The sequence below is a fragment of the Acinonyx jubatus genome, chromosome F2, assembly GCF_027475565.1.
Source record: "Acinonyx jubatus isolate Ajub_Pintada_27869175 chromosome F2, VMU_Ajub_asm_v1.0, whole genome shotgun sequence".
Classification (NCBI taxonomy): Eukaryota; Metazoa; Chordata; class Mammalia; order Carnivora; family Felidae; genus Acinonyx; species Acinonyx jubatus.
In genome coordinates, this window is record NC_069394.1 from 4583233 (window position 1) to 4602228 (window position 18996).

Consider the following 18996-nt stretch of genomic DNA (forward strand, 5'->3'; position numbering starts at 1 on the left):
CCTGAGGGCTCTTATTCACTCATTCACTCATTCACTCATTCAACACCTTTTTTGGGGGGGGGGTGGCACTATGTGCTGAGTGTTGTCCTCACCCCTGAAGAGAGGGCAAGAGAGACAAAGTGCCTGCTTACAAGGATGGGGCAGGACAGTCAGGAAACAGGTGAGCAAGAGAAATGAACACTGACCAAGCACTCTGAGAACGAGAACAAGTGAATGGAACAAGAGGGGGGATGATGCAAGAGCACGTGAGCAGGCTGGAATCCAACTGTGTGTGTGTGTGTGTGTGTGTGTGTGTGTGTGTGTGTGTGTGAGAGAGAGAGAGAGAGAGAGAGAGAGAGAGAGAGAGAGAGAGTGTGTGAGTGAGTCGGAGAAGGCTTCCACTGCGTGATGCCTTTCAATTTAGTCCCTTTTTCATTATGGCTAATACTCAGAGCAGCACCTGGAATATGATTGACGCTGCATAAGTGTTTTACATACACCATGTTGATTCACTTAATCCTCATAATGACTTGGTGATATAGGTGCCATCATTGGTGCCATTTTATGAACGGGGAAATGGCACAGAGAGGTTAAATCACTTGCCGGAGGACACACAGCTCAAAAGTGACTTGCCGGTTCGGGTGTAGGCAGACAGCCGACAGCCCCAGTTTTGGGAGAGGGTTTTAAGAAAGCGGCCAGGGTTAAGGTTGATGATGAGGTTAAGGGTCAGAGTTAAAGAAGCCGACAAGGGATACTGAGGTGCGTCCTGGGATTAGTAACAGCAGGAAGCGGCACCTAGGCGGCCTGGGCAGGGAAGGTTGGTGGTTCCTGGAGGCCGTGGGTTCTGGAGCCATGGAGGAGAGCGAGTCCTCACATGGCCTTGGTATGTGGATGGACACAGCCATACCACAGGGAATCAGGCCCCAGACCCTGTCTTCCTGCCTAAGGTCTCCATGCTGTGGGCTTCCCATGGGCCACGCTGATGAGAAGCCAAAGGGCACAGGAGCCCAGGTGCGGGAGTCCTTAGAGGTCAGACTTGGGGTGCCGGAGCTAGGCAGGGAAGGGTGGAGCATGGGCGTCAGGGCACATGAAGACGGGTCCCACGGGGCGGGGGCAAGAATATATTCATTCCTTCACTCGCTGATGAATACTTTTTTTTTTAATGAAGGCTAACTTTGTTTTCAGTTCATTCATCTATTTGAGAGAGAGAGAGAGAGAGAGAGCACGGGAGGGGCAGAGAGAGAGGGAGAGAGAGAGAGAATCCCAAGCAGGCTCTGCTCTGTCTGCGCAGAGCCCAATGCGGGGCTCAAACCCATGAACCTTGAGATCGTGACCTGAGCCAAAAGCAAGAGTGGGACAGTTAACCGACTGAGCCACCCAGGCACCCCGTGAATTCTTCTCTCTGTACGTTACATGTAGAAATCCACCTTACTTTCATGTGTCTGTGTTTCGCACTGTCATATTGCTGACACCGGGCACCTTGCTTGCCTGTTGCAGATGGTGCTCAGTGAATACGTGTAAGGGAGGAAGCATGAGGGAGTGTCCATTCATTCATTCATTCATTCATTCAAAGAACAACAAAAGTAAAACTTTCTTCCAGAATTTCCCAGGCATTTTGCAAAGGGCGGGGCATCCTCCAGTGAATGTGAAGATACGTGAGTCCTGCCCCTAAGGAACTTTATCCTCCTGGGGCTTCAGTTTCATCCCCACGGTGGGAGACAGTGTGGGGTCTCAGCCTGGCATCTGGCTGGGCACGTTCTGTTTGGCCAGCCCAGGGTTTTACAGAAACCAGCTGGGGTTTCTCACTGGTCTCGGGACTCAAGCGCTTTGGCGTGAGTTGTCTCGCAGAGTCACAGAAGTGCTCGTCCTGCATGGTGCCACCAGGCACGGGGTTGTGGCCCCTGGATTCAGGTGGAGCCCAATTATTGCATGCCCAGTACAGGCTTAGGACAGCCTGCAAGTTGGCACCAGGGCTGAGGAGGGAACCGAGGCTTTGCCCAAGGTTGCCCAGCGGAGAGGGTCATGGCCAGGACGTGACTCGGGATTCTGCAGGCCCCTCCCCCCTCGCCCTCTCTCCCCTTGGGTCGCTCCTGTGCAGCTCAGGGAGCCTGTGGTCCTCTGCTCCCCAGGTCTCCATCCGGCTGGATGGCGAGAACAAGGCAGTGGAGTACGATGCCGTGGGCGCCATGAAGGACGCCGTGAGGGTGGTGTTCCAAGGACCCCGGGTCAGTGACCTCTTTGACCGGGACTGGCACAAGATCGCCCTGAGCATCCAGGCCCAGAATGTCTCCCTGTACATCGACTGTGTGCTGGTGCAGACGCTGCCCATCGAGGAGCGGGAGAACATCGACATCCAGGGCAAGACCGTGATCGGCAAGCGCCTGTATGACAGCGTGCCCATCGACGTGAGTACCGGGACACGGGGAGGGGGGAGGCTCCTGCGCCCAAGGTCCTGGGGTCACCAGGGCAGGGAAGCCTTGGGAGTCAAGTGCCCTCACCTCCCCCCAGACTTGTCCGTTTCATTTGTCAAGACGTCACCTTGGACTGCTGTAGGAGGGAGGACCCCACCTCAGAAACCGTGTTGGGACCCAGGGTCCCCTTCATTCATTCATGCATTCAGTTGTTCATTCAGCTGGTCATTTTTCACCTGTATATTGAGCACGTGCTGTATACCAGCCGCTGTCCCCAGCCATGGGGACATCTGTCTGCGTATGTATCTGTAGGTAGTAGGTACGGAGAATTCTAAACTCCCCTGTGTATTTAAATAGAGCCTTTTTTTTATTTTTGCTTTCTTGTCTGATTGTAGAAAATCTGGAAAACACAGTATATGCAAAATAAGTAAAAAAAAAAAAAATTGTCCTCCGTGCACTGCCCGGGGATGACAACCAGTGATAACTCGGTAATGGTACCAGTGTCCTCCCGTGTCCTTCCATCAGTGTTCTTTCTTCCTGCTCTTCCCGCCCCCTTTTCTCTCCTCTCTTTTTCTTTTTCCCTTAATTTGTATTTCTTTCCTCTGGAGCTGCCTCTGCACCTCCGTGCACACAGACGCAGGCACCGTAAGTGCACGGCCCTGAGATGCCCATGCGCAGGGTGCTGGCACTCCCTGCGTGCGATCCCTTCGAGCCCAGGCAGCCTTACCTGCCACAGCAGGAGCATCCGCCTCCCAAGGAGTAATCAGATCACGATTTGGGATAGCTCTCTCCAAAACCACCTCTTATCCTTTCTCACACTCTCACGCGTGTCTGTTATCAAAGATGGTGTTGTTGGAGGTGAGCTCAGTTCTTTGGAGTTTCTGCAAACGATCCGTGGTTATCCTAAATCCTAAATGTAGGCAATCCTAAAATTGCTTTTTGCTTTTCTTCCTAAGAGGATGGGTCAAAGCTTTTCTTCTTTCTTCTAGCTGCTTCGATATACTTTATTACACGTTGTGTTTAGTTACTGATGCTTCCCTGTCCTAATCAGCAAGCCTTGGGTCTTGAACATGGTGCCATGTGTCCAAGGACACTTTCCTCATGAGGAGCACACCTGCCCGTCGAGTTTGAGCTGTAGACCAGCTGATAGGGTTCCACTGGGGCATGTGCCCTTACGATCAGTGATTAGGTTGTAAGGTAAACCATTTTTGACTTTCGCACATAATGTAAATTTCTCAGCAAAGTGCCTGAACATTTATATGCCTACCACCGATGTACAGCAGTCCTACTTTCTTAAGTCCGCACTGGTATATTGAATATATTTTATTTTTTAAAAGATTTTATTTTTAAACAATCTCTACATGCAACGTGGGGCTTGAACCCACAACCCCGAGATCAAGACTAAGCCAGCCACCTACTGAGCCAAGCAGATGCCCTGATGTATTTTATTTTTAAATGCTTTTTGTTTTGTCGATCTGATGGGCATATGGTGGTATTTTTTTGTCTTTTCCACCCGTATTTCCCTGCTTCTGCTGCAAACAGCCATCCTGTGTATTTGATTGCCCACTTGACATCCCCTCGGTGACTGGGGATGCCCGTAGCATTTGCCTGTTTTTATGATTTTGCTGTGTGGTTTTTTTTTCTAATGACTTCTAGATAATACATATATATTCTGAATATGAATTGCATATTTATTATACGTTGTGAATATTGTTTCCTGATCTGTCAAGCACAAACCATAAGCTAAAAAATTGAGTAATTTTGAACACCTCAAGATTCAAGAAATGGTGTTATGGCCAAAAAAAGCACCATAAACAACGTTAGAAAGTCTCTTACAACTTGCATTGTTAGCTGAAGAAGAGATTGTGGACATTGCCAGTATGTACAGATTCCTTAAAATGAAGGCCAGAGAAGGCTGGCCAGCGGGAGTAGGACAGAGGAGAGACAGGGTGGAGGGAGGCAGGAGGCACCCACAAGCCGTGCCCGCGCGTGTCCACCTCCAGTCCCCTCGAGTGGTCCTGTTGTGGTCACGCACGGAAGCAATCTCGGCTGTGCCTGTGCCTGCTTGCTCCTTTGACCTCTGCAATGGAAACCAGGCTGATGCTTTCCATATGTCGCTGCTGACAGGGTGAAATAAGATAGTAGATGTGGGCCCAAAGCAGAGAAAGAAAATCCTAAAAGCAAGTAAAGCTACCAAAATCGTCACTCAGACTGCTGCAAATTCCAGCTGAGAGCATCACGGTGTGCCCGCCCCTTCATGCCCCCACCCCGCGTCCGATCCAGGCTGCCTCCCAACCTTAGGAAGCAGACACCACGAACACCTCAGTTCACGGCTGGGGAGAAGGATGCTCCTTGAGAAATGTCCTGGGTTTTCTCAGGTCGCAGAGCCAAAACGTGGCAGAGTTGGGATTTCTGCTCAGACAGCCCGTCTTCAATGCCCGCCTGCAAACCACGCCTTGGGTAAGACCATGAGCGTCGGGGCCTGGCGAAGACAGAGCTGTGGCGTGTGCACGATACAAGTACAGTCATGCCAGTCCCCGTCAGAGTGTGTGTTATTGTCACAAGCACAACCCCTTTAACCCTCCCCACACGCCACGGAGGGGGCATTGCTCCTGTGCTACAGGTGAAGAGTCCAGCTCAGAGACAGTAGCTGGTTTGCTTAAGCCCCCCCCTCCCTGCCAGCCCTGGGCCAGTGTGGGGTGAGGCAGGATGGGTCTTGGGAGCAGCCTGTCGGTGAAGCCTGTGGGAAGGGCAGAGGTAGGGCAGGGAAAGCTCAGCGTTGCATCCAAAGATGTTCCCTGGGGCTGCAGGGAGCAGGTGGATGTAGAGGAAGGAGGGGTTGGCCGTTAGGGAGCAGTGAGAGGCCCAGCGGCTGGGGGCCTCCTCAGGGATAGTGAAGTTCCTGGTGCCTCCCGCTGAGGGTGGGGGATTCAAGAGGAATGGCCAAGGAAGCTGATGGGCATGTAGGCAGGGGGATGCGGTGAGGGTGCCATCCAGCTGGGGGAGAGCTGGGGATCGGAGTAGGGGTGGGGAGGGGCGATCCTGGGCCCTGAGGGTGGAGCTTGTCTGGGATGCTCGCGATGCCCGGGTGGGGGGCCCCTCCCCATCCCTGTCCAGAGGCCCTGCCGGCCTCCCCTTCCCTGTGTCTCAGGCCTCTGCTGGTCTCCCGAGTTGGTCAGTGAGGAGCATTTTCCCTCTCGGAGACCAGAGGGATTCACCTCTCCCACCCTCCACCTGTCCAGAGCCGTCTCCTGGCTGGTGCTGGTGCTGGGGACCAGCACCCGCCACCCTCCTCCGCAGGGTCGGCACCTGGGTCTCTAGGGCTGCCTGCCCGGCTGCTCTAGAGCAGGCCCCCAAGCCACGGTCAGCGTCTAGCATGGGAGGACCGCAGGGACCAGCACACCTGTTGGCGCTCTTGTCCTCCTTCCATCGCGCCAGTTTGGGGGTCCGGCAGGCACCCCCACCTGGCGTCTGCGCACTAAGCGCTGGCCTGGAGCAGAGACACCTCACTCGCACTTTGCCTGGTCCTGCCCACTGTGTCCTCGTGCTCCCTGGGTTCATCCACATTGCAGCCCCGAGAGCTCATTCGCCCCATTGTCCCCATTGATTTGTTTATATTTAAATGTTTATTTATTTATTTTGAGAGAGAGAGACAGGGCACGAGCGCAAGTGGGGGAGGGGCAGGGAGAGAAGGGGAGAGAGAGAATCCCAAGCAGTTTCCTCACGGTCAGCACAGAGCCCGACGTGGAGCTCGGCCTCCTGACCCTGAGATCATGACCAAGAGTCGGATGCTTTACCGGCTGAGCCACCCAGGCGCCCCCACGTTGTCCCCATTTAGCAAGGAGGTGCAGGCACAGAGAGATTCAATAACTTGCCCAGAATGGCCAAGTGGGTAAGTGGCTTCACGGTCTGCTTGTGGGTTCTGTGCTTTACTGGGTGTCTGGGACCCTGGGTGTGCGTCCTGCCTGACTCTCACCTTCGATGGTCGCATTAGGCCCTTAATTGGCCTCTTTGCACCCCCCGTGTGGAGTCTGGGGGCTCGGCGGGTCCCTTTCTCTCCTTTCACCACACCATTAGCCGAGTGTCCACTTTGTGTGCCTACTGGGAATCCCAGAACCTCTGACATTTGTCAACAGAATACCACACCCATTTCCCATTTCCAGCTGGGTTTCTAGCTTGAAAACAAATTCTAATGAAGTATGTGGCAGGAGAATCAATAAATTCCTCAGCCTGTTGTCAATCTTGCAAAAGCATGGGGTGGTCCAGGGCCTTGGACACGGCCAGAGAGACCACAGCACGGCTACAACTCTCCCTGTGACCCCCACATGCCTCTGTGCCTCACCTGGTCCTCGCCCAGTCCCGCGAGGGTGCGTCACTGCCTTCACCCTACAGCAGAGGACACAGAGGCTTGGGTTGGCGTGTCTTGACCAGCTGTCACGAGAGGAGCAGGGCTGGGACCCAAACCAGATTTCAATCTCCCTGCACTCCTTAGCCGGTTACCCCGGCGCAGCCAGAGAAGGGTCACCAAGCTGCAGGTGGTGGACCCTGGAGGAAAGCCGGGCCAGGAAAGACCACCTAGGCTGTCGTTCAGACAGAGTTACTGAGAGCATCGATGTGAGCAGAGAGCTGAGAGTCGAGTGGGGGCCAGAGGGACGTCAGCGGGTAGGTTCCTGGCTTGGTGGAGGGAGGAGACCAGATGCAGGAGCAGGGTGGCCAGAGAATGATGGGACTTCAGGTGGCCGGAAAGGGGTCCCTCTGGCTCCCAGACCCTCTCAGCCACCTGGGAACCTCTCTGCCAGGCCCGGGTGTCTGTGCTCTGACCGTGACCCTGCGCGTCTGTCTCTTTCTTCCCCGGCCCTGTCCTCACAGCCTTGCCAAACGGACCAGCTGCTGGGTATGTGTTTGCTAATGAAGAAAGCAGGACCCTGTCTTGAAAATGGGCTTTGTTCAAAAGCACGACTGTATGTTTTGTCATTTTCTCCTGTTCTGCGGGCTGGCGTCTCACAGGAAGTAAAACAGACAGACGGATGGGATTGTTGACTGAACTGTGGGGTGGGGGGTTATATCCCCAGGGCACCTTCTAGAGCCAGCAGGATGAGGCCAAGCATTGAGCAGCCGCATGGCGGGTTCGCTGGGGCCCTCCAGCTGCAGCATAGGCCAGCCAGAGGAGGGTAAAGGGAGGCACAAGGCCAGGGGCATGTAGCACCCATGTTTAGTAAAATAAGCATCCCTCTATTTGCTGGTTCGGCTCAAGTTCCCTCAACAGATGTGTGTGCATACACCCATGCATCCTTCCAACCGTTCGTTCTGGGCCTCTGGGACTCTGCCGGGTGCCAGACACGGCTCTGGTGTTGGGGATCCAGCGGAAGACAGGGGAGAAGAGATGCCTCACGGGGTCTACGTGCTGGCAGGGAAGCAGGTTTTGAAAAGTAAACGAAGAAACGTGCACAAAGACGTTTCGCGGCAGGGGACATAAAGTGACAGGCGATGGGGCCTGCACTCAGGTGGCACTTGTGGAGGTGAGGGCAGCATGGTTTGGGGAGGTGGCTAGGAGTTCGCTGGGTTTTCAGGGAGTTTCCTAGATGAGGGACCCCGTGTAAACGCACGGATGTGGGAAGCCAGGAGGTTGGGTGCTGTGGGATGTGAGTGCGGAGTGAGGGGAAGCACCCCTGGAAAAGCAGGCAGAGCCAGGTGCTGGGGGACCTGAGCGTCCCAGCAGCTTTCTGTGCAGACTGTGTGTGCACGTGTGTATGCGTGGGCCTGTGTGGGCCTGTGTGTGCGTGTGCACATATACACGTGTTGTGTGTGCATCACACGTGTGTTGTGTGGGTGTGTGCATGTGGATGTGTGTGTGCATGTGTGCATATTGCACATGCTGGCACGTGTGTGTTGTATGGGTGTGTGTGCAGACGCATATGTGTGCCTGCGTGCACGTGTGTATTGTGTGGGTGCAGACGTGTGTATGTGTCCGTGTGTGTGTGTGCATGTGTGGGTGTGTGGGTGCAAATGTGTGTGCATGCTGCACACCAAAACCCTTGTAAGTTGTGTTGAGGGACTGCAGTGTTAAAGGGGGTGACGGAGGCACATTTACTGTACAAAGTTGACTTGCGCAGCCGCGTGGAGATGCCATGTGGGTTGGGTGTGAGGTACTTTAGGAGGCTTCCAGAGACCGCGGTGAGAGCGCCCTGAAAGGAGCTCTAAATAAACGCGGTGGCAGTGACGGGGGGCGGGAGGTGGCGTGTGACAGGGAGCCTAACCTGCAGCCTCCAACCTCCTTGCACTTGGGGCTGTCACTTCTAGAAAACGCGCAAGTAGGTGACACATAGGCTCCCCCTGGAGCTCAGCCCAGGGCGGGGGGTGGCCCGGGTCAGACCAGAAGGGACCCCGAGGAGGAGGTGGGGCCTGCTGGAACCATGGGGGCTTCGGGCTGCTAAGTCCCCCGGGACTCACCCCCATCCTCGTTATCCTTTCCAGTTTGACCTGCAGCGGATTGTGATTTACTGTGACTCCCGACACGCGGAATTGGAGACTTGCTGTGACATCCCCTCAGGCCCGGTGAGCAGACTCCTGCACGCAGAGGAGCAGAGGAAACTCAGAGGGACAGGGGTGTCCAGGGCCTAGGAACCGGCATCCAGGGGCCGGGGTGTGCCCACCTTCGGAATGTGGCCTGAAAGGGCTCCGTTTCCTGGGCACCCGGGGTGTGGGTTGGGAGTCATGCAGGCCCCCGGTGGGGCTGCAGTGGTCCTGGCCTCAGTCAGTGCCCTCAGGCTGCAGGCCGAGTGCTGGGGCCCAGCTGCAGGGAGAACAGACAGAGGCTGGCAGCATGGCTGTGGGAGGGACTGACCCGTGATCAGAGCAGGGGAGACTGAGGCACCTTGGTCTGGTCGGCAGAGGGGAGGAGGCAGCTCGCAGGCAGGACTGGGAAGTTCAAGACAGACCAGAGTTTTTCCCCCTGACCCTCCAGGCAGGTCAGCCTCCCCCTGGGACCTCTCCACTTCTGCCCCCTTCCAGGCTCTCTCTCTCCAACCTCTCTAGCAAAACCCGGTCCCAAGGCTGCTTGGAGGGCGGGCTTAGTGTCAGGGCCTGTTCCCAGGGCTGAGGGCTGAGGTCCTCGCACGGTGCTCAGTGGGCCCCGTGCTCTGGACGTGGTGATGGAAACCGCCAGCGCTCGGGGTTTAGAGTCACACAGGCCTGACTGTGGACGGAGGGAAGAGAAGGAGGTCAGGTAAGGGTCCATGAGAGCAGAGAGGTGGGAGGGGTAGAGGTGGTGGTAGGGAAAGAGGACATTACCAAGCACCTGCTGGGGGTCAGACACTGAGCTGTCCCACTGACTCCTCCTCATTGTGCATCAAGATAGACACACCCTTACCCCCATTCTGCAGAGCATAACACTGAGGCTCAGAGGGGTTAGCAGTGCCTGCAGTTGCTGAGAGGCCAGCGGCTGAGAGCAGGTCGGCCCAGGCCCTTCTGACTCCAAGGCCTCAGGAGCCCAGGACCTGTGGCCAGACATGACCCGACCTCCCCCCCACCGCTCAAGTGCAGGCTCCTTGGGTTCCTGGCTCCCGTTGCGTGCTCCCCTGCGGGGGCTCTGTGCAGAGTCAAGAGCCAGGTTCTAACCCACTGGGATTTCCTTTCAGTGCCAGGTGACTGTGCTAACGGAGCCTTCGCCCCCGCCCCAGCGGCCTCCCACCATGGGCAGTGAACAAATCGGGTTTTTGAAGACCATCAACTGCTCCTGCCCGGCTGGAGAAAAGGTACCCTCCCCATTTGACCCTCAGCCCCCAGCCCAGAGCCCCCAGGGCTGAGTGGGGCAGGGTGGTCACCACGAGCAATGGCGGAGGTGGGAATTTCCCATCATGCACGAGGTCGGCCAGGGCGGATGGCCCCAGGTGCTGAGGGAGCCCTTCTTGTTCCTTGGACTCTTGTGTGTTGATGTTCCAGCTCATGAGGACGGGAGCTCTCAGACCTGTTAAGGTTTTCCTGGATTTAACTGTATTCCTGAGGTTTCTCTTGGCTCCTGCTGGTGCCCTCTCCACTCACATGCAAGTAATCAAACCAGATCTGGTTTGCGAATGAGGTTCAGAGTAAGCAGCATATAAGGAGAGTTTTATCTACTTTGCTTCTGATTTACAAACAGAGTGTTTCTATGAACACCACCAGCACCATCTGCTAGCCTGGATTAAAGGTCTCCTCCGGTGCCCGAGGCCTTCACCTCTTCCGTTTTTCTGTAGACCGGTGGCCTTTTTGATAAGACACAACAAAAATGAAAACACAACAAAATTAAACGCCAACATTTTCCACTGTTTGAGCAGAAGAACTTAACCAAACACCCGAGGATGCCAAAAAGCAGTACTGTGCTGGGGAAGGTCCCCGCGAGGTTCTGCGGGGCCCGTAGCCCAGGGCCTTGCCCCATGGCCTGCAGTTACATCCCCTGCTACATCCACCCTCAGCTCGGGGCCAGCATCCCCGAGGTGTCGGTGACTTTGCAGGGGACGAGGCAGACGGAAAGAAATGTGAAATCACGGTCAGTTTCGCGGGAATGGACATACTTTGAGTACACATGTCCTGGCAGGCAGACTCCCTCCTTCTCTCCCTCCCCTCCTCCTTCTCCATCACACCTTCCCTCCCTTCGTTCTCCCTGGAGAACCAGACCTGGGGAGACAGGGAGCCCCCAGGAGCTCTCATCAGGTGAGGCTGGCAAACGCTGGCCCGACTTGCTGAAAGGAGCCAGCTCAGCCTTGCCGGGAGCTGAGGCTTTTTCCGGGCAGGGGGTGAAAGTGGAGGCACCTTGGCCCGGTGCCCGCTGGGTTAGGATGGGAGACGTCGGGCAGGGAGCCAGGGGGAGCACACAGGGCTGGACAGCCGCCCCTCCCCTGGCCCTGGCTTTCGATTAAGAACCCGAAGTGAGAGGCTACCACGTGTGGGGCTTGGGTGACCATCAGCTGCACACAGACTGCAGGGAGGGAGGCCAGAGCCAGTTCTGCCCAGTCCAGACTTTTCCCCCGAGCCCGGCTGTGCCCTGAACATGTCCCCCCGGGGCCCTCGTGGTCCCTGGCACGGACCTGTGGGAGGGAAGTCTGGGGTCAAGCAGGCCTCCCCCTCCTGCTCCCCTCCCACCCCTCCCCACACTGCGTGGCTGAGGCAGGTCCCCTGTGGCCTTTGTAGCCCCATTTCTCTCCACTCTGCTCTCCCAATTTCCAGGATTCCTCGCAGGGATCATGACCATTCTTGTCTTCTGGCATTTGCGTGGACCACCCCCCCCCCCCGCTTTATCTGGCTCATGCCTTTTCTTCTCTCAAGATGTCCCCAGGGAATCCTTTCTGAGCATGCTGTCGTCTATGTGAATTCCCTTCTCCCTCCCTGTAGCCTTCCCTCCCTTCCTTCCATCATCCACCGTGTACCCCTGCAATAGCTATTTATTCAGCACCTGCTATTTTCAAGACCCTGTAAGCCATTCCCCTCCCTGTGCTTCCATCTACCCTAATAATGATCACATTTGGATTAAAAACCTCTACCCATCTTCACTTCCATCAGGTAGGTTTCAGATGGCAAAGATTCAATCTTGACATAGCTGTGTTTTCAGCCACTGATGTATATAGCCTGATTTTATTAAATAGTGGTGGAACTGAGGGACAGGAGGATCAGGTGTGAGGATAACGGGCCGATGGCAGCTGGAGAGCTGGGAGGGAGGGACAAAGGAACACACCATCTCTTGCCGCAGGACAAGGTCTTTCCTCTTCAAGATTATCTTTCACCTTACACATTCTCAGCCTCCAATTCTGGTGGCGTCACCCAGGAGTCCATTCCCGGATTCACTCACCCATGCCTTATTTTTGACAGTAAACAGTAAGCACCCACTTGTGCTGAGCACCGACATTTTAAGACACATAGTGCATGGTCCTCCGAAGTGCTCCAGCGTGCTGCGGAGCCCGGGAGCGCTGAGGTGCTCCCGGCCTGGGGGGCTCGCCAGCAGGCTGCTTCCCACACACAGGTGGCGGGAAGGGGGGCTCTTCTCCCTCCCCCAAGAAGAGGCCACATGGAAGAGGTTCAACAGCCACCTCATGAAATAGGGGTGGCCTCTGGATCGCCATCTTTAATACTGTAGAAGATAGGGTACCCGGGGCCAAGGAGATGTAAGCATTCTCTCCTGGGAGGCCGAACTCGGACAAGGGCCACGGGAAGACTTGGCTTCCAGCCCTTTGAGTCTTTGAGTCAGTTACTGAACACTTACATTCTTCACCGAGGTCAACGTGCCTTTTGGGTCCGTGTTTGCCTCTCTAGAACCAAAAGTGTTGCCTGTAAACTGTGTATCAGGCATTCCGATGGGTGCTACGTGAGGTCAAACACACAAAAGATTACTCACCCCCACGCATGTGCAGATGACATCTGTGAATGCGTTGAAAAACAAACGTGTTCCTGAAGTGGCAAAGTACACAGCATTGGCATTTTTAGCAATGGGTGTTACACATGCGTAAATGTCAGTGGATATGGTGTCCCTTCCTATACGTCAACGTGGCGAGATGTACATACGTACCATTGTATGAATCGTGTTCCGTTTGTTTTTAGCGTGACGCTATTTACAGGCACCCACAACTTAACAGCTCAGAATTTTTAATCTAGTAATAAGGTCGTTTACACAAATAGCATTTATTTTATTTTGTTTCAATTTCATTTTATTATGAGAGAGAGAGAGAGAGGATGAGTGGGGGAGGGAGGGGTAGAGATGGAGAGAGGAGAATCCTAAGCAGGCTTCATGCCCAACGTGGAGCCTGATGCGGGGCTCGATCTCACAGACCATGAGATCATGACCTGAACCGAAATCAAGAGTCGGACACTTAACCAGTTGAGCCACCCAGGCACCCCAACAGTTAGCATATGTTTTATAAAGTGAACAATGTTTAGAGTTAGGCTACAGACATGTATTGCTTCGGTATTTTGGTGAATGATAACTATAGGAACCTTTAGCAGGCCACACGATATTTTTTAGCTTAAGTGGTGGCCTAGCTGGGGTAAACATGGCCCATGGGGTACCCATCTTGTTTGTCTCTGTCTGAATTCCGCTGATGGCTGCATAGGGGTGATACCAAAGTATCCCATGTAGTTTGAGCTTGAGATCAGGGGTTCTGAGCCCCAGGAAACCTTGTCCAGCTGGCTGGTCACAGGTGGATCACTCAGAGACTGGCCTGGGAGCATGTGGGGGGATAAATAACTAGTGAGGACAGACGGAGGGAAATTCAACAAAGCCTCACTGGTTTCTTTGTCCTTCTTCTTGTAGGGCGAGAAGGGGTCCGATGGTCCCGTAGGACTCCCCGGCCCAAAGGTCAGTATGGGCACTGCTCAGGGGCATTTTGGGGCCCAGATAAGCCTTCGCCATGCTCTGTAGATAGACACAAAAGCGGCATGTTAGGTGATGGCCCTGCGGTGTTGGCTTCCACCATGGTTCAGGTAGAAGGATCGAGCAGGTGGTGTGGAGTCTGCAACCTCCGTGTCTCGGTCTGAAAACCTGAGTGAGAAGAGGGGGGCTTAGAAAGCCCTGGCCCTGACCCTGACCCCATTTGAGGGGCTCACCTCTCCGTGGTCGGTTAATTTTGTGTCAGTCCTTTTAGGCTGCTGCATGCCAGAAACTTCGGGGTGGGGCTGGTCCGAGTCTGTTTAGATGGGCCTGTTATATTTTTCTGTAAGTTGCCTGACACTCTTTTTTGCACGAATCGTCCAGACTCGTGAGTTGCTCAAAGCCCAGTGCCTCCCCGTGGGGGCCCCCTCCTCATTCATGCAGCCGCCTCTGGGGCTCCCCGCCTTCCTGGGTTATTAGCGCTTACAGAGCTGGACAGGGCTGTCTTCTCATGTGGTTCTCTGGTCTCAGAGAGCTCAGACCCAGAGGGATGCTAACTGCCTGTGGTCACACAGGCAGGCGGAAGAGGTCAGTGTGACCCAGTGGCCATTACCTGGTCTGCTATTTGAAAGAGGGGCTGCATGGAAACCCCCAGAGATGATGCCCTCCCCTTCTATCCCTCTCTCTACCCCCCTGCCTCCTTTCTCCCCTGACTCTGCTGGGCTGGGGAGCATGGTCTCACACACACACACACACACACACACACGCCCCACCTGCTCTGCTCTGCTCCACTCCCCTGGTGCCAAAGGAGAGCAGCTCAGGGCAGCCCAGGGTGCCAGGCGGTCCTTGCAAGGAGAAACACAGGGATTTATGCCTCACTGGGCACCCCCTGGGCTGTAAGCTCAGCCTCTCGATTGTCAGATGGAAGTAAGGAGCAGAGGTGTCTGGGGGGCGGGGGAGGAAGTGGAGAGCGTTTGTCTGGAACAGTGTTGTTTATGGAGTGGCTGTGCTGTGCTGTGGCTGAACAGATCCAGGGCTGGGCGGGGACCTGAGCAGGGAGGACGAGGCGGGGGGAGGGGAGACTAGGAGGGACTCGGGCACTGCCACCTGGAGATGCACGTGGCTCCCTCAGAGCTGATTTGCTGTCCTGAGGCTTCAGCCTCACCGGCCAGATTGTCCCAGGCTGAGGCTGAGACTGTGAGGAAAAACCCGTGGGTCCCAGTGGCCCCATTTATTTACCCACATGCAGCTCAGGTCGGGTCAACAGTCATGGTCTGGCGACACCAGGTGCCGAGAGGCCCATTCTAGTGCAGGACGTTCCAGTGAATGAGAGTCGCATCCCCAGCACTCGCAAGCCGGCAACAGAGAGGCATGCATGGGATCGCCTGTGGGGAGAGCCAGGGTAGAAGGCCCGTGGGTCCAGCAGGCTGCATGGGAGCCTCTCGGGGTAAAGAAGGCAGGGGAAGGGCATGACAGGCCAAGGGAACAGCATAAGCAAACTAGCTTAGGGTATGAAGTGTGAGGTGGGAGTGGACACAGGTGAAACTGCATACCAGGAGAGGAGAAAGAGAGGATGTTGAGGCTTCCTGTGTTGGGTACCCAAGCCCATCTTGGATCGGCTTCTGGTACAGTTGGAGGCAGTCCCACTCCCACACTCAGCCCTTGCAAACTGTTTCCTCCTCTGCCTGCCCTCCCTGTCTTCGTGCACTGCTGGGAGGGCTCAGGACCTTGTGGGCACAGACCGGGCATACAAATGGCATCAGGGGGCCCTGGCTGGCCTCTGGCAGTTTCGGAGTACCTTCCTGCTTTCAGTCTTATGTGAGCTCATGACTGCATGCCCATTTCACGGAGGAGGAGGCCCAAAGAGTAATGATGCTCTCACGTTCAGCAGCAGAGCAGGAGTTTGAATCCGTGCTTCTCACTCTCTCTTGGGGGCTGGGCCATTCCCAGAACAAACATGTGATGCTTTCACCCACTCGCTTTCTCAAAACGTCCTTCGTTCCGGAATTAAGAGGTTGGAGAAATTATGTAGATGCTTCCTCCCTCTCCGGGGATGGGAAGCATGGCCTCATTCCTAAAAGAGAAACTTTTAAAAAAAATGTTTGTTTGTTTGTTTGTTTATTTAGAGAAACAGAGGGAGAGAGAGAATCCCGAGCAGGCTCAGCACTGTCAGCCTATAGCCTGACTTGGGGCTCGATTTTGACAGTGACGAAATCAGCCGCTGCCAGGCAGTCGGGGCCAAGTGGGCAGTGGGCAGGGGGATCCCTGCCGGGGGGCCTGACCCAGTGCTCCTCTCTGGTTTCCACCCCTGCAGGGAGACATGGGAGCCACTGGGTTGGCTGGAGCTCCTGGACCCAAGGGAGAAAAAGGTGACATGGTGAGTACGGGGCTGATGTGGGAGACCCGGAGCTTCCCCCCGCGTGCATGTTGCCACAAGGCACCGAGTCCCTAGTGGGAGCCAGACACCGAGCCACATGCTGCCCCCGGAATGGAGTCCAAGCTCTTCTCCAGGGCATGGGAGGCCCACAGAGGTGGCCCCAGCTGTGGCCCCAGCCCCATCCTGCACCTGCACCCCTCCCCCCACCGATTCTGTGCACCCAGATGGGCAGCTAGGAGTCTCCAAACTGGTCACTTCTCACTGGCCAGTGCACATGCTCTTTCCTCCATAAGGAATTATTTTGCTATCTTTCCACTCCCGGTTTTCCTCTCACCTCCCCTTTCTGACTGGCCCCTCTTTCCTCATATCCACATGAACTGTGTAGGGTTCTCCAGGATATCCCTGTCGCCCCCGGAAAAGAAGCAGGGAACAGTGTCTGCCTGTGACTGGGCACTGGTGTCAGATGTACAAACAAAACCTACAAAGTAGGCATCACAGGCGTAGTTAAAGAGCAAGGGGGAAATCATTCTCTTATTTGAAGTTTAGTTGTTTATTTTGGGAGAGAAAGAGAGAGCCCATGATCAGGGGAGGGGCAGAGAGATGGGGGGAGAGAGAGAATCCCAAGCAGGCTCCACGTGTCCATGCAGAGCCCGACGTGGGGCTTGAACTCACAATGCTGGGATCATGACCTGAGCTAAAATCAAAAGTTGGACGCTCAACCAACTGAGCCACCCACGTACCCCAGAGGGAAATCGTTCTTAAAGAAGGAAAGGCAGGTGTTATGACAGCATCACATCAAATCCAGAATCTAAGTAAAGAGAAATTGCTAAAAAGAAGAACCAAATGGAAATTCTAGAGCTGGAATTGGAACTGAAATGAAAAGGGTAATCAGTAGAGCGTCTTGACAGTAGGTCTGAAGTGGCTGCAGAAAGAGCTGACGTTCTTGCAAACAGATCAATCATGATCATGTAATCTGAAGACTAGAGAGAACCAGGAAGGCGGAAAATGAGCAGGGCCTCGGAGTGGACCAGAATGCTCATAAGGGAGCAGAAAGCGTATTCAAAGAAATAATGGTGGAAAAAATTCCAATTATGGTGAAAAGCAGTATTGTACCTGTTCAAGAAGCTCTGTGAACTCGAATCAAGGTAAGCACAAAGAGACCCGTCTCAGAATGATTGTAGTAAAAATTCTAAAAGAGAAACTTTAAAAAAAATGTTGATTGATTGATTGATTGATTTAGAGAAACAGAGAGAGAGAGAATCCCAAGCAGGCTCAGCACTGTCAGCCTACAGCCTGACTTGGGGCTCGATCTCACAAACCATGAGATCATCACCTGAGCTGAAATCGAGAGTTGGTCGCTCAACTGACAGAGCCACCGGGGTGCCCTGAGAAACTTTTGAAAGCAGCAAGAGAAAGAAATGAGTCGCTGTGTACAAAGAAGCCCCGTAAGAACATTGGCTGACTGACCTTCAGGAATCACAGAGGCCAGAATGCAGCGGGGGTGACCAGGGCAAAGTTGCTCATCACGGCCGTGTCCGACTGGGCATCTAACAAACAGGTGTGGTGACAATGGCACAAGGTCCGGGCAGGAGGGACTAGAGCTGTGTAGGGAGCCGTGTGTTTATAAATCCCGCTGGAAATAGTATGAGTCTGAAGTAGATCATGATAAGGTAGGATGTGCCTGGTACACCTAAGAGCAACCTCTAAGAAATGAAACAAAAATATGCAGTGAAAGTGGTATTAAAGATAATTAAGATGTTACTAAAAAATACTTTATGCCAAAAAAGTCATAAAGGAGGAAAAAGGAGATAACAACAAAACGATAGGAGACATGCTTGTTCCAGAAACATGTTTGTAATCCAAGGCACTTGTATATCAAAGCGAATTTCGAGAACCATTGGCTCAGTTGTGATCATGTGACACTTGGCATCACGTCTGACTTGTATTGCAAGACATCGCTCGTTTATGAAGCAGACATTTATTAGAAATGTTTGCTCATCTTGTGTAACACTCGCAGAACAAGTTACAATCCAAGGTTTTACTGTGTGTCAGTAATCATGCAACATGTTCAGGCTGGACATAAAAACAAGATCTGCTCTGCCCTGTCTACATCAGACACTTGAGATTCAAAGGTACAAACAGCTTGAAAGTAAAAGGATGGGAGATACATATTCTGAAAATAGAAAACTTACAAATTGGGAGTGACCGTGCTAATATCAGACTAAAAATAGACTTTAAAACCTGAAGCTCGTGGAAGTAAAGAGGGATATTTGATCATGAGAAAAGTGTCGGTCTTTCAAGCATAGATAACAGTTGTAAACACATGGGCACCTAACAAGAGTCCAAAATCCGTGAAGCAACAAGTGACAGAATGGAAGGGAGGAGTAGGTAACTCAGCGGTGATGGTTAGAGACCTCAGCGCCTCCCTAGTGATGCCAGTGACGCCTACAGTCGCCAGGACGGTGGAGAAATTGGGACCCTCATAACATTGCTGGTCCAAAATGGCGCAGCTGCTTTGGAAAACACCCTGGCTGTCCTTAAATGGTTAAACAGAATTACCATGTGACTCAGCAGTCCCACTTGGAGATATATATTCAAAAGAAATGAAGACATATGCTCAAACAAACCCTGTGCACAAATGCTCACAGAAGCATTATTCATAATAACCAAAAAGTAAGAACAACCCAGATGTTCATCATGTGATGAATGGATAAATAAGATATGTGATACACTCACCCAGTGGCATGTTATTCAGCAGCAAATTGGAGTATTGCCACATGTTATGGCATGGATGGACCTTGAAACCGCTTTGCGAAGAAATCACCACTGGCTGTGAAGCCAGCTGTCACCCACGTGTCATGGGATTACATGCATATGAAGTGTCTAGAGGAGACCAG

The 18996-nt window shown here is 53.8% G+C and overlaps 1 protein-coding gene across 6 annotated transcripts in view; it reads left to right on the forward strand.

Annotated features, from left to right (window-relative positions):
- The window catches only part of COL22A1 (collagen type XXII alpha 1 chain), a 259422-nt gene that overhangs the window by 63867 nt on the left and 176559 nt on the right, over window positions 1-18996 (forward strand). For all 6 annotated transcript variants that reach the window (XM_053208097.1, XM_053208095.1, XM_027063837.2 and 3 more), the window contains 5 exons: window positions 2109-2384; window positions 8865-8945; window positions 10028-10144; window positions 13666-13710; window positions 16037-16099. In XM_053208097.1, coding sequence (XP_053064072.1) covers window positions 2109-2384; window positions 8865-8945; window positions 10028-10144; window positions 13666-13710; window positions 16037-16099 — 582 coding nt within the window. The remainder of the gene's footprint in view (window positions 1-2108; window positions 2385-8864; window positions 8946-10027; window positions 10145-13665; window positions 13711-16036; window positions 16100-18996) is intronic.